This window comes from Acipenser ruthenus, chromosome 59 (assembly GCF_902713425.1).
Source record: "Acipenser ruthenus chromosome 59, fAciRut3.2 maternal haplotype, whole genome shotgun sequence".
NCBI classification, from domain to species: Eukaryota; Metazoa; Chordata; class Actinopteri; order Acipenseriformes; family Acipenseridae; genus Acipenser; species Acipenser ruthenus.
The window spans coordinates 3,985,707-4,005,495 of record NC_081247.1 but is presented as its reverse complement, the minus strand read 5'-3'; the positions used below and the strand labels follow the sequence as shown (position 1 = coordinate 4,005,495).

The 19,789-nt window shown below is 46.3% G+C and overlaps 1 protein-coding gene across 2 annotated transcripts in view; it reads left to right on the top strand.

The window, feature by feature from the left end:
- Positions 1–4,714: 4,714 nt before the first annotated feature.
- The window catches only part of LOC117410069 (C-Jun-amino-terminal kinase-interacting protein 4), a 79,653-nt gene continuing 64,578 nt past the window's right edge, over positions 4,715–19,789 (top strand). Inside the window, exons 1-3 of one of the 2 annotated variants that reach the window (XM_059018323.1) lie at positions 4,715–4,917; positions 14,542–15,386; positions 16,066–16,260. In XM_059018323.1, the coding sequence (XP_058874306.1) occupies positions 15,306–15,386; positions 16,066–16,260 (276 nt within the window). In that variant the 5' untranslated portion in view covers positions 4,715–4,917; positions 14,542–15,305. The remainder of the gene's footprint in view (positions 4,918–14,541; positions 15,387–16,065; positions 16,261–19,789) is intronic. The other variant, XM_059018321.1, reaches the window with a different exon arrangement.

Below are 19,789 nucleotides of genomic sequence, written 5' to 3'. Positions count from 1 at the left end.
GCCACCGACTTGCTGTGTGTGACGGAGAAGTTTAACATGGTATTTCCTAATCATGTAATATTAATAAAACTAATAATTTATAATTGACTAGCCCCCCCCCCCCTCTCATCCCTCCTCTCCTCCACTCTCCCTCCCTCTTCCCCCCTTAGCTGTACGTGAACAGAACTGCACAGCAGGGCTGCGTCTGAGTCGAGACACAGAGGAGAGTAAATCACAGAACTGACCAGCCCTGCAGCGCTATCTCCTATCTCCTATCAAAGAGAATCCACACCAGGAGACTCCTATCAAAGAGAATCCACACCAGGAGGCTCCAATCAAAGAGAATCCACACCAGGAGGCTCCAATCAAAGAGAATCCACACCAGGAGGCTCCAATCAAAGAGAATCCACACCAGGAGGCTCCTATCAAAGAGAATCCACACCAGGAGGCTCCTATCAAAGAGAATCCACACCAGGAGGCTCCTATCAAAGAGAATCCACACCAGGAGGCTCCTATCAAAGAGAATCCACACCAGGAGGCTCCGATCAAAGAGAATCCACACCAGGAGGCTCCTATCAAAGAGAATCCACACCAGGAGGTTCCTATCAAAGAGAATCCACACCAGGAGGCTCCTATCAAAGAGAATCCACACCAGGAGGTTCCTATCAAAGAGAATCCACACCAGGAGGCTCCTATCAAAGAGAATCCACACCAGGAGACTCCTATCAAAGAGAATCCACACCAGGAGACTCCTATCAGAGAGAATCCACACCAGGAGGCTCCTATCAAAGAGAATCCACACCAGGAGGCTCCTATCAAAGAGAATCCACACCAGGAGACTCCTATCAGAGAGAATCCACACCAGGAGACTCCTATCAGAGAGAATCCACACCAGGAGGCTCCTATCAAAGAGAATCCACACCAGGAGGCTCCTATCAAAGAGAATCCACACCAGGAGGCTCGCTGGTCCAGTGGTTAGAGAAAGGGTCTTGATACCAGGAGGTTCAAATCCCGGCTTAGCCACCGACTTGCTGTGTGTGACCCTGAGCAAGTCACTGAACCCCCTTGTGCCCCGTCCTTCAGATGAGACGTCAAACAAAAGAGCTCCTATTGGACGTGACTCTGCAGCAGCAGCAGTTGTTGATGATGCATAGTCTCTGTCAGTCACTTTGGATAAGTGTCTCATAAATTACTCATTAATTATTATTATTATTATTATTATTATTATTATTATTATTGTTATTATTATTATTATTATTATTATTATTATTATTATTATTATTATTATTATTATTATAATTTAATAATAATAATAATAATAATAATAATAATAATAATAATAATAATAACTCCAGAGGAAATATTATAGTTTAGGCTGTCACTCGTATCAGCAAAATCCCCTCTAATACACCATTATAAAACCAGACCACAGTAACTCAGCAAGGTAATCCCCCCCCTCTCTCCCACATACTTGTACTGTGCACTTACCATAGCTCACCACACCTCTTTGTGCACTTACCATAGCTCACCACACCTCTCTGTGCACTTACCATAGCTCACCACACCTCTCTGTGCACTTACCATAGCTCACCACACCTCTCTGTGCACTTACCATAGCTCCCCACACCTCTCTGTGCACTTACCATAGCTCACCACACCTCTCTGTGCACTTACCATAGCTCACCACACCTCTCTGTGCACTTACCATAGCTCACCACACCTCTCTGTGCACTTACCATAGCTCACCACACCTCTCTGTGCACTTACCATAGCTCACCACACCTCTCTGTGCACTTACCATAGCTCACCACACCTCTCTGTGCACTTACCATAGCTCCCCACACCTCTCTGTGCACTTACCATAGCTCCCCACACCTCTCTGTGCACTTACCATAGCTCCCCACACCTCTCTGTGCTTTACAATGCTTCCCTATGCTTTACCAGACCTCTCTGTGCTTTACAATGCTTCCCTATGCTTTACCATAAACTCTCTGTGCTTTACAATGCTTCCCTATGCTTTACCAGACCTCTCTGTGCTTTACAATGCTTCCCTATGCTTTACCAGACCTCTCTGTGCTTTACAATGCTTCCCTATGCTTTACCAGACCTCTCTGTGCTTTACAATGCTTCCCTATGCTTTACCAGACCTCTCTGTGCTTTACAATGCTTCCCTATGATTTACCACACCTCTCTGTGCTTTACAATGCTTCCCTATGCTTTACCAGACCTCTCTGTGCTTTACAATGCTTCCCTATGCTTTACCAGACCTCTCTGTGCTTTACAATGCTTCCCTATGCTTTACCAGACCTCTCTGTGCTTTACAATGCTTCCCTATGCTTTACCAGACCTCTCTGTGCTTTACAGTGCTTGTCCACACCTCCCTATGCTTTACCACACCTCTCTGTGCTTTACAGTGCTTGTCTATGCTTTACCATACCTCTCTGTGCTTTACAATGCTTCCCTATGCTTTACCACACCTCTCTGTGCTTTACAATGCTTCCCTATGCTTTGCCACACCTCTCTGTGCTTTACAATGCTTCCCTATGCTTTACCAGACCTCTCTGTGCTTTACAATGCTTCCCTATGCTTTACCAGACCTCTCTGTGCTTTACAATGCTTTCCTATGCTTTACCAGACCTCTCTGTGCTTTGCAATGCTTTCCTATGCTTTACCAGACCTCTCTGTGCTTTACAATGCTTCCTTATGCTTTACCAGACCTCTCTGTGCTTCACAATGCTTCCCTATGCTTTACCAGATCTCTCTGTGCTTTACAATGCTTCCCTATGCTTTACCAGACCTCTCTGTGCTTTACAATGCTTCCCTATGCTTTACCAGACCTCTCTGTGCTTTGCAATGCTTTCCTATGCTTTACCAGACCTCTCTGTGCTTTACAATGCTTCCCTATGCTTTACCAGACCTCTCTGTGCTTCACAATGCTTCCCTATGCTTTACCAGATCTCTCTGTGCTTTACAATGCTTCACTATGCTTTGCCAGACCTCTCTGTGCTTTACAATGCTTCCCTATGCTTTACCACACCTCTCTGTGCTTTACAATGCTTCCCTATGCTTTACCAGACCTCTCTGTGCTTTACAATGCTTCTCTATGCTTTACCAGACCTCTCTGTGCTTTACAATGCTTCCCTATGCTTTACCACACCTCTCTGTGCTTTACAATGCTTCCCTATGCTTTACCAGACCTCTCTGTGCTTTACAATGCTTCCCTATGCTTTACCACACCTCTCTGTGCTTTACAATGCTTCCCTGTGCTTTACCACACCTCTCTGTGCTTTACAATGCTTCCCTATGCTTTACCAGACCTCTCTGTGCTTTACAATGCTTCCCTGTGCTTTACCAGACCTCTCTGTGCTTTACAATGCTTCCCTATGCTTTACCACACCTCTCTGTGCTTTACAATGCTTCCCTATGCTTTACCAGACCTCTCTGTGCTTTACAATGCTTCCCTATGCTTTACCACACCTCTCTGTGCTTTACAATGCTTCCCTATGCTTTACCACACCTCTCTGTGCTTTACAATGCTTCCCTATGCTTTACCAGACCTCTCTGTGCTTTACAATGCTTCCCTATGCTTTACCACACCTCTCTGTGCTTTACAATGCTTCCCTGTGCTTTACCACACCTCTCTGTGCTTTACAATGCTTCCCTATGCTTTACCAGACCTCTCTGTGCTTTACAATGCTTCCCTATGCTTTACCACACCTCTCTGTGCTTTACAATGCCTCTCTATGCTTTACCAGACCTCTCTGTCCTTTACAATGCTTCCCTATGCTTTACCAGACCTCTCTGTGCTTTACAATGCTTCCCTATGCTTTACCAGACCTCTCTGTGCTTTACAATGCTTCCCTATGCTTTACCAGACCTCTCTGTGCTTTACAATGCTTCCCTATGCTTTACCAGACCTCTCTGTGCTTTACAATGCTTCCCTATGCTTTACCAGACCTCTCTGTGCTTTACAATGCTTCCCTATGCTTTACCAGACCTCTCTGTGCTTTACAATGCTTCCCTATGCTTTACCAGACCTCTCTGTGCTTTACAATGCTTCCCTATGCTTTACCAGACCTCTCTGTGCTTTACAATGCTTCCCTATGCTTTACCACACCTCTCTGTGCTTTACAATGCTTCCCTGTGCTTTACCAGACCTCTCTGTGCTTTACAATGCTTCCCTATGCTTTACCAGACCTCTCTGTGCTTTACAATGCTTCCCTATGCTTTACCAGACCTCTCTGTGCTTTACAATGCTTGACTATGCTTTACCAGACCTCTCTGTGCTTTACAATGCTTGTCTATGCTTTACCAGACCTCTCTGTGCTTTACAATGCTTCCATATGCTTTACCACACCTCTCTGTGCTTTACAATGCTTGTCTATGCTTTACCTCTCTGCTTTATTACACTTTGCTGTTGCAAATACTTCAGCGCTATAATCCACTCACTTCCTCTTTTTAAATCAGCGCTATAATCCACTCACTTCCTCTATTCAAATCACGGCAAGACAAGCTTCAAGTTTGACTATTTTTGTAACCTGTCGATTTCCTGTCGGCGCTGAAGGGGTTAACCAACCCAGGTGTTTCCTGAGCTCTGTCACATGACCTCCTCTGCCGCACCGCGATCATGTGACGAGCAAAGTTTCGGAAAGTTCAAATATACACCACAATACAGGAACTAGATAAGTCCCGCCCTGCTCACTCTCCCATTTGCTAAGAAGCTTCTATCTGGTGTCGGCATTGGGCCGTCTTGTTGTCACTCAGCCACCGATGTCCCGCCCCCGTCCTTGGGACTTGAAATTGATACTTAGCGAATTCTGAGGAGAGAGAGAGAGAAGGAAAAATAGAGAAGACGAGAAAATCGATTAAAACAAGAAAACAGAGCCATGATGTGAAGAGAAGAGAAGAGGAGAGAAGAGGGACGGAGGGACAGACAAGGTAAGAGAGACGAAGTGACTTCTTAATGCTAACGCTGCAAAATACTAACACAGTTCGACTTTAAAAAATACGTTTTAAATGTTCTCAATTATTATTATTATTATTATTATTATTATTATTATTAGTAGTAGTAGTAGTAGTAGTCGTAGTAGTCGTAGTAGTATTGTTGTTGTTGTTTTGAAATGTCCTTACAAACATAACTAAAACTTACACTAACTTGACTTTTGAAATTCCTAGTGTGTGTCTCAGTAGATTTTGTATCCAGTATATTTTGAACCGCTATATTTGGTAAAACCTGTGTAACTATTTGAATGTTATTGAGAGATGAGAGAGAGGTGGCGAGTCTAACATTACAGAGGTAATGTAATTTAAGACAGAGAGAGAATATGAGAGGAGAGGAGGGAGTGTGAGAGAGGGGAGGGAGTGGCAGACACTGTTGAAGCAGCAAAGGTCATTCAAAATGATCTAGACAGCATTCAAAATTGGGCAGACACATGGCAAATGAAATTTAATAGAGAAAAGTGTAAAGTATTGCACGCGGGCAATAAAAATGTGCATTATAAATATCATATGGGAGATACTGAAATTGAAGAAGGGAACTATGAAAAAGACCGAGGAGTTTATGTTGACTCAGAAATGTCTTCATCTAGACAATGTGGGGAAGCTATAAAAAAGGCCATCAAGATGTTCGGATATATTGTGAGAAGTGTTGAATTTAAATCAAGGGAAGTAATGTTAAAACTTTACAATGCATTAGTAAGACCTCACCTAGAATATTGTGTTCAGTTCTGGTCACCTCGTTACAAAAAGGATATTGCTGCTCTAGAAAGAGTGCAAAGAAGAGCAACCAGAATTATCCCAGGTTTAAAAGGCATGTCGTATGCAGACAGGCTAAAAGAATTGAATCTATTCAGTCTTGAACAAAGAAGACTACGCGGCGATCTGATTCAAACATTCAAAATCCTAAAAGGTATAGACAATGTCAACCCGGGGGACTTCTTTGACTTGAAAAAAGAAAAAAGGACCAGGGGTCATAAATGGAGATTAGATAAAGGGGCATTCAGAACAGAAAATAGGAGGCACTTTTTTACACAGAGAATTGTGAGGGTCTGGAACCAACTCCCCAGTAATGTTGTTGAAGCTGACACCCTGGGATCCTTCAAGAAGCTGCTTGATGAGATTCTGGGATCAATAAGCTACTAACAACCAAACGAGCAAGATGGGCTGAATGGCCTCCTCTCGTTTGTAAACTTTCTTATGTTCTTATGTTCTTATGTTCTTATGAGAGGGAGAGGAGGAATGAGAGAGGGAGGGAGTGTGAGAAGAGATGGGTGAGAGGGAGAGTAGGAATGAGAGAGGGGAGGGAGTGTGAGAAGGGATGAGAGAGGGACGGAGAGGAGGAATGAGAGAGGAGGGAGTGTGAGAAGGGATGGGTGAGAGGGACGGAGAGGAGGAATGAGAGAGGGGAGGGAGTGTGAGAAGGGATGAGGGAGAGGAGGAATGAGAGAGGGGAGGGAGTGTGAGAAGGGATGGGTGAGAGGGAGAGGAGGAATGAGAGAGGGGAGGGAGTGTGAGAAGGGATGAGAGAGGGACGGAGAGGAGGAATGAGAGAGGGGAGGGAGTGTGAGAAGGGATGGGTGAGAGGGAGAGGAGGAATGAGAGAGGGGAGGGAGTGTGAGAAGGGATGAGAGAGGGACGGAGAGGAGGAATGAGAGAGGGGAGGGAGTGTGAGAAGGGATGAGAGAGGGAGAGGAGGAATGAGAGAGGGGAGGGAGTGTGAGAAGGGATGAGAGAGAGGGACGGAGAGGAGGAATGAGAGAGGGGAGGGAGTGTGAGAAGGGGTGAGAGAGAGGGACGGAGAGGAGGAATGAGAGGGGAGGGAGTGTGAGAAGGGATGAGAGAGGGTGAGGAGGAATGAGAGAGGGGAGGGAGTGTGAGAAGGGATGAGAGAGAGGGACGGAGAGGAGGAATGAGAGAGGGGAGGGAGTGTGAGAAGGGGTGAGAGAGGGAGAGGAGGAATGAGAGAGGGGAGGGAGTGTGAGAAGGGATGGGTGAGAGGGACGGAGAGGAGGAATGAGAGAGGGGAGGGAGTGTGAGAAGGGATGAGAGAGGGACGGAGAGGAGGAATGAGAGAGGGGAGGGAGTGTGAGAAGGGATGAGAGAGAGAGGGACGGAGAGGAGGAATGAGAGGGGAGGGAGTGTGAGAAGGGATGGGTGAGAGGGACGGAGAGGAGGAATGAGAGAGGGGAGGGAGTGTGAGAAGGGATGAGAGAGAGGGACGGAGAGGAGGAATGAGAGAGGGGAGGGAGTGAGAAGGGATGGGTGAGAGGGACGGAGAGGAGGAATGAGAGAGGGGAGGGAGTGTGAGAAGGGATGGGTGAGAGAGGGAGAGGAGGAATGAGAGAGGGGAGGGAGTGTGAGAAGGGATGGGTGAGAGGGAGAGGAGGAATGAGAGAGGAGAAGGGATGAGAGAGGGAGAGGAGGAATGAGAGAGGGGAGGGAGTGTGAGAAGGGATGGGTGAGAGAGGGAGAGGAGGAATGAGAGAGGGGAGGGAGTGTGAGAAGGGATGGGTGAGAGAGGGAGAGGAGGAATGAGAGAGGGGAGGGAGTGTGAGAAGGGATGAGAGAGAGGGACGGAGAGGAGGAATGAGAGAGGGGAGGGAGTGTGAGAAGGGATGAGAGAGGGAGAGGAGGAATGAGAGAGATATGATCTTTACGAAGCAGTTCATTCTCTACAGCCAGTCCATCCAAGCAAGCCAGTCCATCCAAGCAAGCCAGTCCAAGCAAGCAAGCCAGTCCATCCAAGTAAGCCAGTCCATCCAAGCAAGTGGCTTTGCTTCAGGGATAACTTGATAAGGCAAGTCACCTCTAACAGGTCCCAAGCATCCCGAACAGCTCTGCAGGTTTTACCTGCATCTTGTAGGCACAGGTTTATACAATGTCCCAGGCAGGGAATGTGAATGGCTGTAGGGTTTTGTTGCTTGAATTGTGACCAGACATATTTGCTGCTCCATCGGATGCTTGTCCCCTGCACAGTCGATGTCATGTTGCAGCGTCTCAGAATGGCATTCAGCACACTGTAGATAGCAGCCGAGTCAGTCTGAGGCAGGTCAACTAAACCAATACAATCCTCATGAATGATGCACTCCTCGTCTACCCTGCGAAATAATGCGACCAGCTGTTCTTTGTTGGCAATATCACAGGTCTGGTCAGCAAGTATTGAATAAAACCCTGCCTCACATCTCTGTTAGGAGTCTCTGTAACATGTAAAGTGATATGAGTTGTATTAGTTTGTTGTCAATGTCGTGGGACGTGTCAGCTGTTTCAATAACACTGCACAGTGATACTTCTGTTGGGCCCTTATTTGAGAATCCAGTTGTTTTGAAGTCTGCGTTTGGAATTGTGTTTTAGGATTCGACAGAATTGTTCCAATTTTGGAAACATCAACTGTGAGCCCCTCCATGTTTCTGTTAACGTTTAAGCACTTAGCTGTGTAGAACCCACAATATGTACACAAAAGTGTTCCCTCCCTGTACAGAGTGTTAGCTAGCTGTAGTCTTTAACCCATGCAGACTGCTCTTGCTGGTCTTGGACCCTCTTTGTTGTTTCCACTATAGCGAGTCGACTGGTTGGCAAGGCCTGGTAAGATCCTTGCAGCATTTGGAGGATCACACTACAGCGGGATTGTGACAGTCGTCGAGACTGGTTCTGATGCAGTTTTTTTTAATTTGGAATCGGCAATTATTTTACACCCAATTTTCTCCCAATTTGGAATGCCCAATTATTAAACCCGGCTCACCGCTGCAACCCCCGAACTCGGGATAGAGGAAGACGAGCACTCGCGTCCTCACTGCAGCCCACCTTGAAGCTATTACAGAACTGCAGCGTCGGAGGACCATGCAGTTCTGAACCGCACACAGACACGCCTGCAGGCACCCGGCCAGCCACAGCGGTTGCTGATGCACGGTGAGCCAAGGACTCGCCAGCCAACCTGAACCCTCCCTGCCCGGGCAGCGATTGGCTAATTGTGCGCTGCCCCCTGGGAACCCCCGGCCACGGTCGGCAGTGGCATAGCCTGGATTCGAACTGGTGATCTCCAAGCTATAGGACGCATCCTGCACTCCGGCAGAGTGCCTTTACTGGATGTGCCACTCGGGAGCCCACGATTCAGTTTCTGCAGATGCATATTGGTGTGTAGTTGCTGCTTCGTTGTCATGTGCAGGTGTCGTATCGAGATGTGTTTGGTAGCTTGGCTGTTGTTCAAGTTAAAAAAACAATCAGTAATTGATTTATTTGCATGCGTCGTATTTGTAGTCTAGCACAATGCTCTTGTTGAATTACATGCAGTATGTGATTGGCACAAAAATCTTTCTGCGGCGCCAATAATCCTGTTGCTTATTTTGTCCAGGGGAGTAATGTAGCCAGGTAAAAAACATAATCATTCATTTTGCGATAGACACGCAACATTTTGAGGAAAATATCTTCTAATGGGAGAGAAATCTATTAAATGAACTGAGTTTCCCAGGGTGAGAAGATTTGTTATAAAATGTGTCTTGCATGGTGTTCGTAGGGGAGGGGTTTCCTGAAGGGGGCTGAACAGAGACGTCATGGCCAGGGACCGTAGGAAAATATTGATATTTTTTTACAGTTTTTTTTTAGAGTTACAGTTGGGTTTGAACCCTGGTCTGGTTCAGACGTATTCTTTTGAAGTTTAAATCCTGTTTGTGATTCACTCGCTGCTTGGGTCTGTTCTTCGTGTTTGTGATTCACTCGCTGCTTGGGTCTGTTCTTCGTGTTTGTGATTCACTCGCTCCTTGTGTCTGTTCTTCGTGTTTGTGATTCACTCGCTGCTTGTGTCTGTTCTTCGTGTTTGTGATTCACTCGCTGCTTGTGTCTGTTCTTCGTGTTTGTGATTCACTCGCTGCTTGTGTCTGTTCTTCGTGTTTGTGATTCACTCGCTGCTTGTGTCTGTTCTTCGTGTTTGTGATTCACTCGCTGCTTGTGTCTGTTCTTCGTGTTTGTGATTCACTCGCTCCTTGTGTCTGTTCTTCGTGTTTGTGATTCACTCGCTGCTTGGGTCTGTTCTTCGTGTTTGTGATTCACTCGCTGCTTGGGTCTGTTCTTCGTGTTTGTGATTCACTCGCTGCCTGTATCTTCGTGTTTGTGATTCACTCGCTGCTTGGGTCTGTTCTTCGTGTTTGTGATTCACTCGCTGCTTGTGTCTGTTCTTCGTGTTCGTGATTCACTCGCTGCTTGGGTCTGTTCTTCGTGTTTGTGATTCACTCGCTGCTTGTGTCTGTTCTTCATGTTTGTGATTCACTCGCTGCTTGGGTCTGTTCTTCATGTTTGTGATTCACTCGCTGCTTGTGTCTGTTCTTCATGTTTGTGATTCACTCGCTGCTTGGGTCTGTTCTTCGTGTTTGTGATTCACTCGCTGCTTGGGTCTGTTCTTCGTGTTTGTGATTCACTCGCTGCTTGGGTCTGTTCTTCGTGTTTGTGATTCACTCGCTGCTTGTGTCTGTTCTTCGTGTTTGTGATTCACTCGCTGCTTGTGTCTCTTATTATTTTTGCCCGGTCTGTCTCTGGTTTCAGTATAACAGATGTGGTTCGTTTTCAGTGCCTCTCTTTGGAGGGAGGAGCAGAGGGTCAGGGTGAAGGAGAGACAAAGAGAAATATGTTTTTTTTTCTCTCTGTTTTGGATCCTTGCAGTTCACACTGACTGAGCGTCACACTAAGTTGGTTATTATTGGATAGACCGGACTAGTTCTTCTGTTTTTTTTGTTTTTCTCCAGTTTTGTTTTGTTAGTGATTTGAGCTGACAATCTGCAGGGATGGCAGTAAGACTCACGTTGCACAGCGGTGTGATCCAGTCCTGTTTTCACTAGGAGTTTAATAATAAGACACACCTGAGCTTGTTAGCTAGACACACTGGGGCTGATCAAGCTGGTAGTAAAACCTGGACTGGGTGACACTGCTGTGCAACAGGAGTCTTGGTTCCCTCCCAATAATAATAATAATAATAATAATAATAATAATAATAATAATAATAATAATAATAATAATAATAATAATAATAATAAGCCTGCACTGGGTGGCTCTGCTGTGCAGTAGGAGTCTTGTTTGCTCCACAGTCTCTGCTCTCAGTTCAGGGGATTCTCTGGAAAGGGAAGTGAGCCGAGAGGCTGGCATCAAAAATAAACCTGATCGACAGGAAACCCCGTGAAACACACTGACACACACACACACACATACTGACACACGCACACACTGACACCCACGCACACACTGACACACACACACACACACTGACACCCATGCACACACACTGACACCCACATACACCCTGACATACACACTGACACACATACACACTGATACACACACACTGACACACCCACATACACACTGACACCTACATACATACACTGACACACACTGACACACACATACACTGACACACACTCACACACACACACTGACACACACAGATACACGCTGACACACACTCACACACACACACACACTGACACACACATACACACAGATACACACACACACACACACGCTCACACACACACACACACACACACTGACACACACACACACACACACACTGACACACACATACACACAGATACACGCTGACACACACACACTCTGACACACACACTGACACACACACCAGGGCTCTACATTTAGATTTTTTACTACTAGCCCCTTGGGGGGCACTGAGGTAGTGTTTTTACTGGCCCGGAAACATATTCAATCTTTTCTCAAATGACTTTGTTTAATGCTGACATTAGAACCGTGCAGAATTGAGTAAACTGCATTCTCCTACTGCAGGCATTCAAGAAATGTGTTCATTAAATTAGCAAAGTGCTCCCCAGTGCTTTCTTCCACAGCAATATGGAAGAATCTAAAACATGCTATATTAAAAACCAGAGCAATACATCAATAGCTGCCATCTTTCAATAAGCCTTGCAGGATTTTGTGAAGATCCGTTTCACACACCAGATAAACGAGCCGAGCGCACGTGCAAACTGCACTGTGAACACAAACAGACTCGGACCTGAAAAAAAACGAAAGGGGAAGAAAATAAAACTTTAGCTTGCATGCATATTCTTTCATGACGGTTTTTAATTTCCCTGTGTTTAGTAATCTGTACGGTAACCAAAGAGAGCCCACGTCTCAAATAGAAAAGTGGCTAAGCGAAGCCTTTCTCTATATGCTGTTGTATTATTTCAGCCATTTAACATGCACACATTGCTGTGCTTGTCAGAGAATTGAAAACACTGTGTTCAGGATTTGAAAATGTATGTGCACAAATGAGACTCGTTTTTTACAAGCAAACCTGCAACCGAACTGTTACCATGGTAACAGCAAAGCTAAAAGGTCAACAGATTTATACTAATCCTAATAATAAACACTATTCAAACAATAATCATAATAAAAATAATCGTCCTCAGGTCTTTGTCGCTTGTAGCCTCTCCCAAGTCCGCACCAGTCGTACTGCTGATACGAACGAGTCCTGTAAAGATTGTGAATGACATTTCTGACCTGAACACATTGTATCCCAAATCAAAACGTTAGACAGTTAGATCCCGTTGTCCAGCTTCCACGTGGCGTCTCTGGGTCTCATCGGATTCATCTTTTTTCGCTGCAGTCACAGCAGCAGACAAACACCTGCTGTCTTGCATGCAGGCAATAAAATGTGCATTATAAATATCATATGGGAGATACTGAAATTGAAGAAGGAATCTATGAAAAAGACCTAGGAGTTTATGTTGACTCAGAAATGTCTTCATCTAGACAATGTGGGGAAGCTATAAAAAAGACCAACAAGATGCTCGGATATATTGTGAGAAGTGTTGAATTTAAATCAAGGGAAGTAATATTAAAACTTTACAATGCATTAGTAAGACCTCACCTAGAATAATGTGTTCAGTTCTGGTCACCTCGTTACAAAAAGGATATTGCTGCTCTAGAAAGAGTGCAAAGAAGAGCAACCAGAATTATCCCGGGTTTAAAAGGCATGTCGTATGCAGACAGGCTAAAAGAATTGAATCTATTCAGTCTTGAACAAAGAAGACTACGCGGTGATCTGATTCAAACATTCAATATCCTAAAAGGTATAGACAGTGTCGACCCAGGGGACTTTTTTGACCTGAAAAAAGAAACAAGGACCAGGGGTCACAAATGGAGATTAGATAAAGGGGCATTCAGAAGAGAAAATAGGAGGCACTTTTTTACACAGAGAGAATTGTGAGGGTCTGGAACCAACTCCCCAGTAATGTTGTTGAAGCTGACACCCTGGGATCCTTCAAGAAGCTGCTTGATGAGATTCTGGGATCAATAAGCTACTAACAACCAAACGAGCAAGATGGGCTGAATGGTCTCCTCTCGTTTGTAAACTTTCTTATGTTCTTATGTTCTTAACTATTACTATGAGTCTGGATATGAAGGCAACTAAATGTTGAATTCCCAACAAAATAGCTGCTGATCTGTTGCTGCACTGAGTAAAGGAAGCTCTCGGTTTCCACCCCGCTCCCAACCCCTTATACTGCACGCTCTGAGCTCCTTGTGTCTCCTCTGGTAACTTTATCGGGTGTATTGAAGGGCTGTACCAATTCACTGTGTATCAATACTAGACTGCAGCACAGAGGACTACAGCTCCCAGCATCCCTGTCCATTGCTGCAGGTGCAGAGGCATGCTGGGAGCTGTAGTTATAGCTCATTGTAGTTCACAGAGTGGGTTTTATAGCTGGTAGGACCACAAACACTCCCTAATGCCTCGTTTTATTATGAAGAAAACAGCCCTTCATTAAAGGTTCACGTGATGTTATTGTGCATCACATATATAGCCAATCAGCAGCATTGATTGGATCGCTCATGCATCGATACAGCCCTATGAGAGAGAGGCTCAAAACCAAACATAGGAACACACACACACACACGCACGCACGCACACACTGATACACACAGACACACACGCACGCACGCACACACTGACACACACACACACACACAGACACAGACACGCACACACTGACACACACAGACACACTGACACACACAGACACACACACACGCACGCACGCACACACTGACACACACAGACACACACACACAGACACACACACACGCACGCACGCACACACTGACACACACAGACACACACACACGCACACACTGACACACACAGACACACACACACGCACGCACGCACACACTGACACACACACACGCACGCACACACTGACACATAGACACACACACACAGACACACACACACTAAATAAACAGACCCAATGGATGCAGTGAGGGGGACAGGCATGCAGATTGGATCAGCTTTTAAATATTAGTTTTACTATTTAACAATCAAAACTGCTTTTTTTAAATGATATTTTATGGATTTTTTAAATGTATTTGTTTGTTTTTAATTGCTCTTCTAACAAACTGGCTTTTTTATCTTCATTTTTCTCATTTTAATATTAAACTTATTTTTAATATATTTTATATTAGACTTATTAATTGTTGCTTTTATGTTTATCTTAGTTTTCTCATTTTACAATTAAACTATTTATTTATTTATTTATTTATTTATTTATTCCATTTTTGTTTTAGACAGAGACGAGCACACAGAGAGAGGAAGAGACGGACACAGAGACTCACAGAAACAGAGACACTGTCAGTAGGTTTGTAAGCTACAGACACACATGCACCCAGACAGACAGACAGACAGTATTAGTTAGTTATAGAGATCCACACAGACAGACTGATAGCCTGACGGACACAGAGACAGACAGATTGACACACACACACAGTATTAGGTAGTTATAGAGATCCACACAGGCAGACTGATAGCCTGACAGACACAGAGACAGACAGATTGACACACACACACAGTATTAGTTAGTTATAGAGATCCACACAGACAGACTGATAGCCTGACGGACACAGAGACAGACAGATTGACACACACACACAGTATTAGTTAGTTATAGAGATCCACACAGGCAGACTGATAGCCTGACAGACACAGAGACAGACAGATTGACACACACACACAGTATTAGTTAGTTATAGAGATCCACACAGGCAGACTGATAGCCTGACAGACACAGAGACAGACAGATTGACACACACACACAGTATTAGTTAGTTATAGAGATCCACACAGACAGACTGATAGCCTGACAGACACAGAGACAGACAGATTGACACACACACAGTATTAGGTAGTTATTCAGACACACACACACCCTTTACACAGACGGACACACACACACCCTTTACACAGACGGACACACACACACACACACACAGATTAACACACAGACACGCTCTCTCCACTCTCGGACGGACAGCGGTGTGTCGATGTGTGTGCGATGGATCTGGACGGGCTGGTTCTGGATCCGGACCCCGAGGCAGTGAGTGAGGAGGCAGGGCAGCTCTACGCACACCTGCAGGTGGGTGATCTAGCCTGTGTTACACGTGTCTAGAAAGGAAGAGCAGCTCAAAGCAACACAGACTGAGCAACAAATAACAAAACCCAGTGTCTGAGCGACTGCAATGATAAGAAACGCTGACTGAAATAACATTAACGAGGGAACGGGTCAACAGAGACGCCTCCCAACACCTTGTGGTCGAGGCCCCGGCAGAGCTGCGATCAAACGGGGACCCCGATATCCGAGACAGGCCCTAATAAAGTGATCAGGACTGAGATCAGCAAGCAGAATGAAAACTACAGCTCCCAGCCTGCCTCAGCACAGGCAGTAACAGCGAGGGATGATGGGAGCTGTAGTTTTATTACAGAGACAGGTCCTAATAAAGTAACTGGGTCACTAAAATGATCAGGACTGAATGATCAGCAAGCAGAATAAAAACTACAGCTCCCAGCCTGCCTCAGCACAGGCAGTAACAGAGGGATGATGGGAGCTGTAGTTTTATTACAGAGACAGGTGAATTTGGACAGGTCCTAATAAAGTAAGTGGGTCACTAAAATGATCAGGACTGAATGATCAGCAAGCAGAATAAAAACTACAGGTCCCAGTCTGCCTCAGCACAGGCAGTAAGAGGGATGCTGGGAGCTGTAGTGCATTACACAGGAGGAACACTGTGTGTTTGACTGGTTGTGTTCTATTTCAGGTTCTGATCGAGTCCCACGGGCCCGGCTGTGTGGAGGGGCTGCTACCGGTTCTGGTGTCGCTGCTGGAGAGTCTGGCCCAGTCCAGAACCAGACTGAGTGAGAGAGAGAATGAGAGCGAAAGAGAGAGGGAGGAGAGAGAGACACTGCTGGAGCAATTTGAGAGAGAGAGGAGCAGGAGGAGAGAGACTGAGGAGGTGAGAGGGGAGAGAGAGGGAGATAGACTGAGGAGGAGGGAGAGGGAGGAGGGAGAGGGAGGAGGGAGAGACTGAGGAGGTGAGAGGGGAGGGAGATAGACTGAGGAGGAGGGAGAGGGAGGAGGGAGAGACTGAGGAAGTGAGGGAGAGAGACTGAGGATGTGGGAGAGGGAGGAGGGAGAGACTGAGGAGGTGAGAGGGGAGGGAGATAGACTGAGGAGGAGAGAGAGGGAGGAGGGAGAGGGAGGAGGGAGAGACTGAGGAGGTGAGGGAGAGAGACTGAGGATGTGGGAGAGGGAGGAGGGAGAGACTGAGGAGGTGAGAGGGGAGGGAGATAGACTGAGGAGGAGGGAGAGGGAGGAGGGAGAGGGAGGAGGGAGAGACTGAGGAGGTGAGGGAGAGAGACTGAGGATGTGGGAGAGGGAGGAGGGAGACCCTGCTGGAGTAATTTGAGAGAGGAACAGGAGGAGAGAGACTGAGGAGGGGAGAGACACACGGAGAGGGAGGTGAAGGGAGTGTGTTTATAAATCCTCGCAAATTTAAATAAAAAAAAAGCTTTATTGGCATGACAGGTTTCACAGGTATTGCAATAAAATAAAATACAAGTATGGAACGTTTCTTATTTAACATGCATGCAGAGTGTGGGGTCTGGTTATTTAGGGTGTGTGTAGAACAGGGGTTCTCAAACTTTGTCATAGTTAGTCTCCCTGAGCTATAAAAGGCCCAGTCTGTCAACTCATGAAACTCAGATCCCACTGATAACCAAAAGTCTGCGACTGGCCTTTGTGAAAATCTCTGCTGCAGTTCCTTGTCGCTTGGCAGGTGGATAAGGCTTTCCTCTTCTTTTAAAGACAGTATATCTGTGGGGTTCAGCTTAAAGGTGAATGGGTTCCTGATCCTCTGATTACGTTTGTCTTTTCCCGCTTCAGGAAAGTATTCATGAAACTGCTCCTGCAGGCCCCCTAAGCGCTGAACAATTACATCCTTGATACTGTCAACTGACAGCGCACTGTTCCACAACGTCCTCTAGTGTTGAAAATATGCAAACAGATCCCTGCTGCACACGTGAAGACCACAGCTCAAGTTTGTTAATGAATGCTGCTATCCGATCATTAGCAATGAAAACATTTGCATCTCGTCCCTGAAGTGACACATTCAGAGAATTCAGTCGGTCGAATGCGTCAGCCAGATTTGACAACAAGGATATCCACCGAGTGTCCCTGACATGCTGTACAAGTGGAGAGTTATTGTCTGCAAGAAAAATAGACATCCTTGCGCAGTTCACAGAGTCTTGTCAGCACCTTGCCCCTGGACAGCCAACGGACTTCTGCGTGTAACAGCCTCGGTGTGAAGTTTGCCCCCATCTCTTCACATAAAATGGCAAAAATCCTTGAAGTAACCGGGTTCCTATCCGTCCAGCGCACAGGAAATATCTCCGCTTCGCCTTTCAGGGGAGCGTCTTTGAGTTTTCCATGCTGCCATTCGGCCTCTCCTTAGCCCCCCACACATTCTCAAAGTGCATGGATGCCATCCTAGCTCCCTTGCGGCTGCAAGGGATCAGGGTGATGAACTACCTAGATGACTGGTTGATTTGTTCCCATTCCCAGGAGGGGGCAGTGGCCCACACAGTGATTGTGACGGAGCATCTGTCGAGGCTGGGTCTCACCCTCAACGATGCTAAAAGCCAATTTAATACTGTTGCAAAGTACGTTCTACTTGGGTCTCTGGCTGGATTCCCTCATGATGCAAGCCTACCTGTTGGACGACAGAGTAACTGCCATTCGCAACTGTCTTGCCCTGTTTCAACTAGGGTCCACAGTGCAATTGGTGTTGTGCCAAAAATGACTGCGTCTGATGGCCGCAGCTTCATCAGCCATCCAACTGGGGTTGCTTCACGTGCGCCCACTTCAAGCTTGGGTCATTGCCTTTCGGCTACACCCCAAGCACGACAGACACCGTCAGCTGACAGTGCCTCGCCTGTGTTGGGAAGCGCTACGCTGGTGGAGGCAAGCCCCTCACCTGAGCGAAGGCGTAAGAATGGGAGTGATTTTCGGTTGGGGGGCGGTGCAGAGGAGTCCGCGGGTCACTGGACATCCCTGCACATAAACTCACTAGAGCTGAAAGCGGTTCACATTGCGCTGCAACATTTCCTCCCTGTGCTCAAAAACAAACATGTACTTGTCCACACGGACAACGTGTCAGTGGTTGCGTACGTGAACCACCAGGGAGGACTTCAGTTCCCTGGGTTACACCGTATAGCCTTTCGGCTGCTGATCTGGGCACAGAGACACTTCCTGTCCCTCCAGGCAGTACACCTCCCGGGAGAGGTGAACTGGGCAGCAGAGGGTCCTCACTCGTCTGAATGGCGACTGCACCCTCAGGTGGTGCAGCACATTTGGGAACGCTTCGGGGAAGGCCAGGTCGACCTCTTTGCCATGGCAGAGGCGACCCATTGCCCCCTGTGGTTCTCCCTCCACAGCTGCAGAGGTCCACTAGGCGTCGACGCCCTAGCGCACGAATGGCCCAAAGCGCTTTTGTACGCTTTCCCGCCTAAACCGCTGCTCCCTGTCTTCCTCGAAGTTCAGGAGAGACGAGGCGACAGTTCTCCTGGTGGCCCCCAGATGGCCCAGGAGAATCTGGTTTCCGAACCTTTGCCAGCTGCTGCGAGGCCAGCCCTGGGAGATCCTGCTGCGCTGGGTCTTTTTTTCTGTAAAAATCATAATTTTGGTTTTCTCTGGGTTTATTTCTAAAGCCAAGGTTTTGCAGTACTGCTCTAGTGTTGCTAGTTTCTGCTGAAGACCTTGTTCTGTAGGTGACAGTGAGACCAGGTCATCAGCATAAAGGAGACACTTGATTTCTGTGTTGTCGCTAGCGAGTCCAGGGACAGGGGACTGTTCCAGCTCTGTGGCCAGCTGGTTTATATAGAGATTAAATAATGCTGGACTGAGACTGCAGCCCTGTCTCACTCCCCGTCCCTGTGTGAAGAACTCTGTTTTGTTGTAATGTATTTCCACGCTGCGTTTGTTCCCTGTACACATGGATTTGATGACATCATACACTTCGCCTCCAGTGCCACTTTGGCACCCAGGGCTCTCCCTTACAATACTCCAAATACAAAAGCTTTTTTGAAATGTGCAAAGCAGATTGTATTATGGTGTACGTGCTGGTTTATTAAAGGGTGCAGGGTGTAGATGTGATCTGCACTGCGGTGATGGGAGAGGAACCCGATCTCACTTCTGCTCAGACGTTGTGCTCCTGTATGAATTTCAGTAATCGGCTGTTAATAATGTTGCAGAACATCTTCCCCAGCTTACTGCTAACACATAGTCCTCTATAATCATTGGGGTCGAATTTGTCTCCTTTATTATATATTGGAGTTTGTGGGGCTAATCACGTTAGTTTGTTTAGTAATTAATTTAAACAATTAATACATTTGAATAATTAAATTGTTTATATTTCTGTGTGTTAATTAACATGAATGAATACTATATGAACATTACTATATTTGACTATTAGTTATCTATTAAAT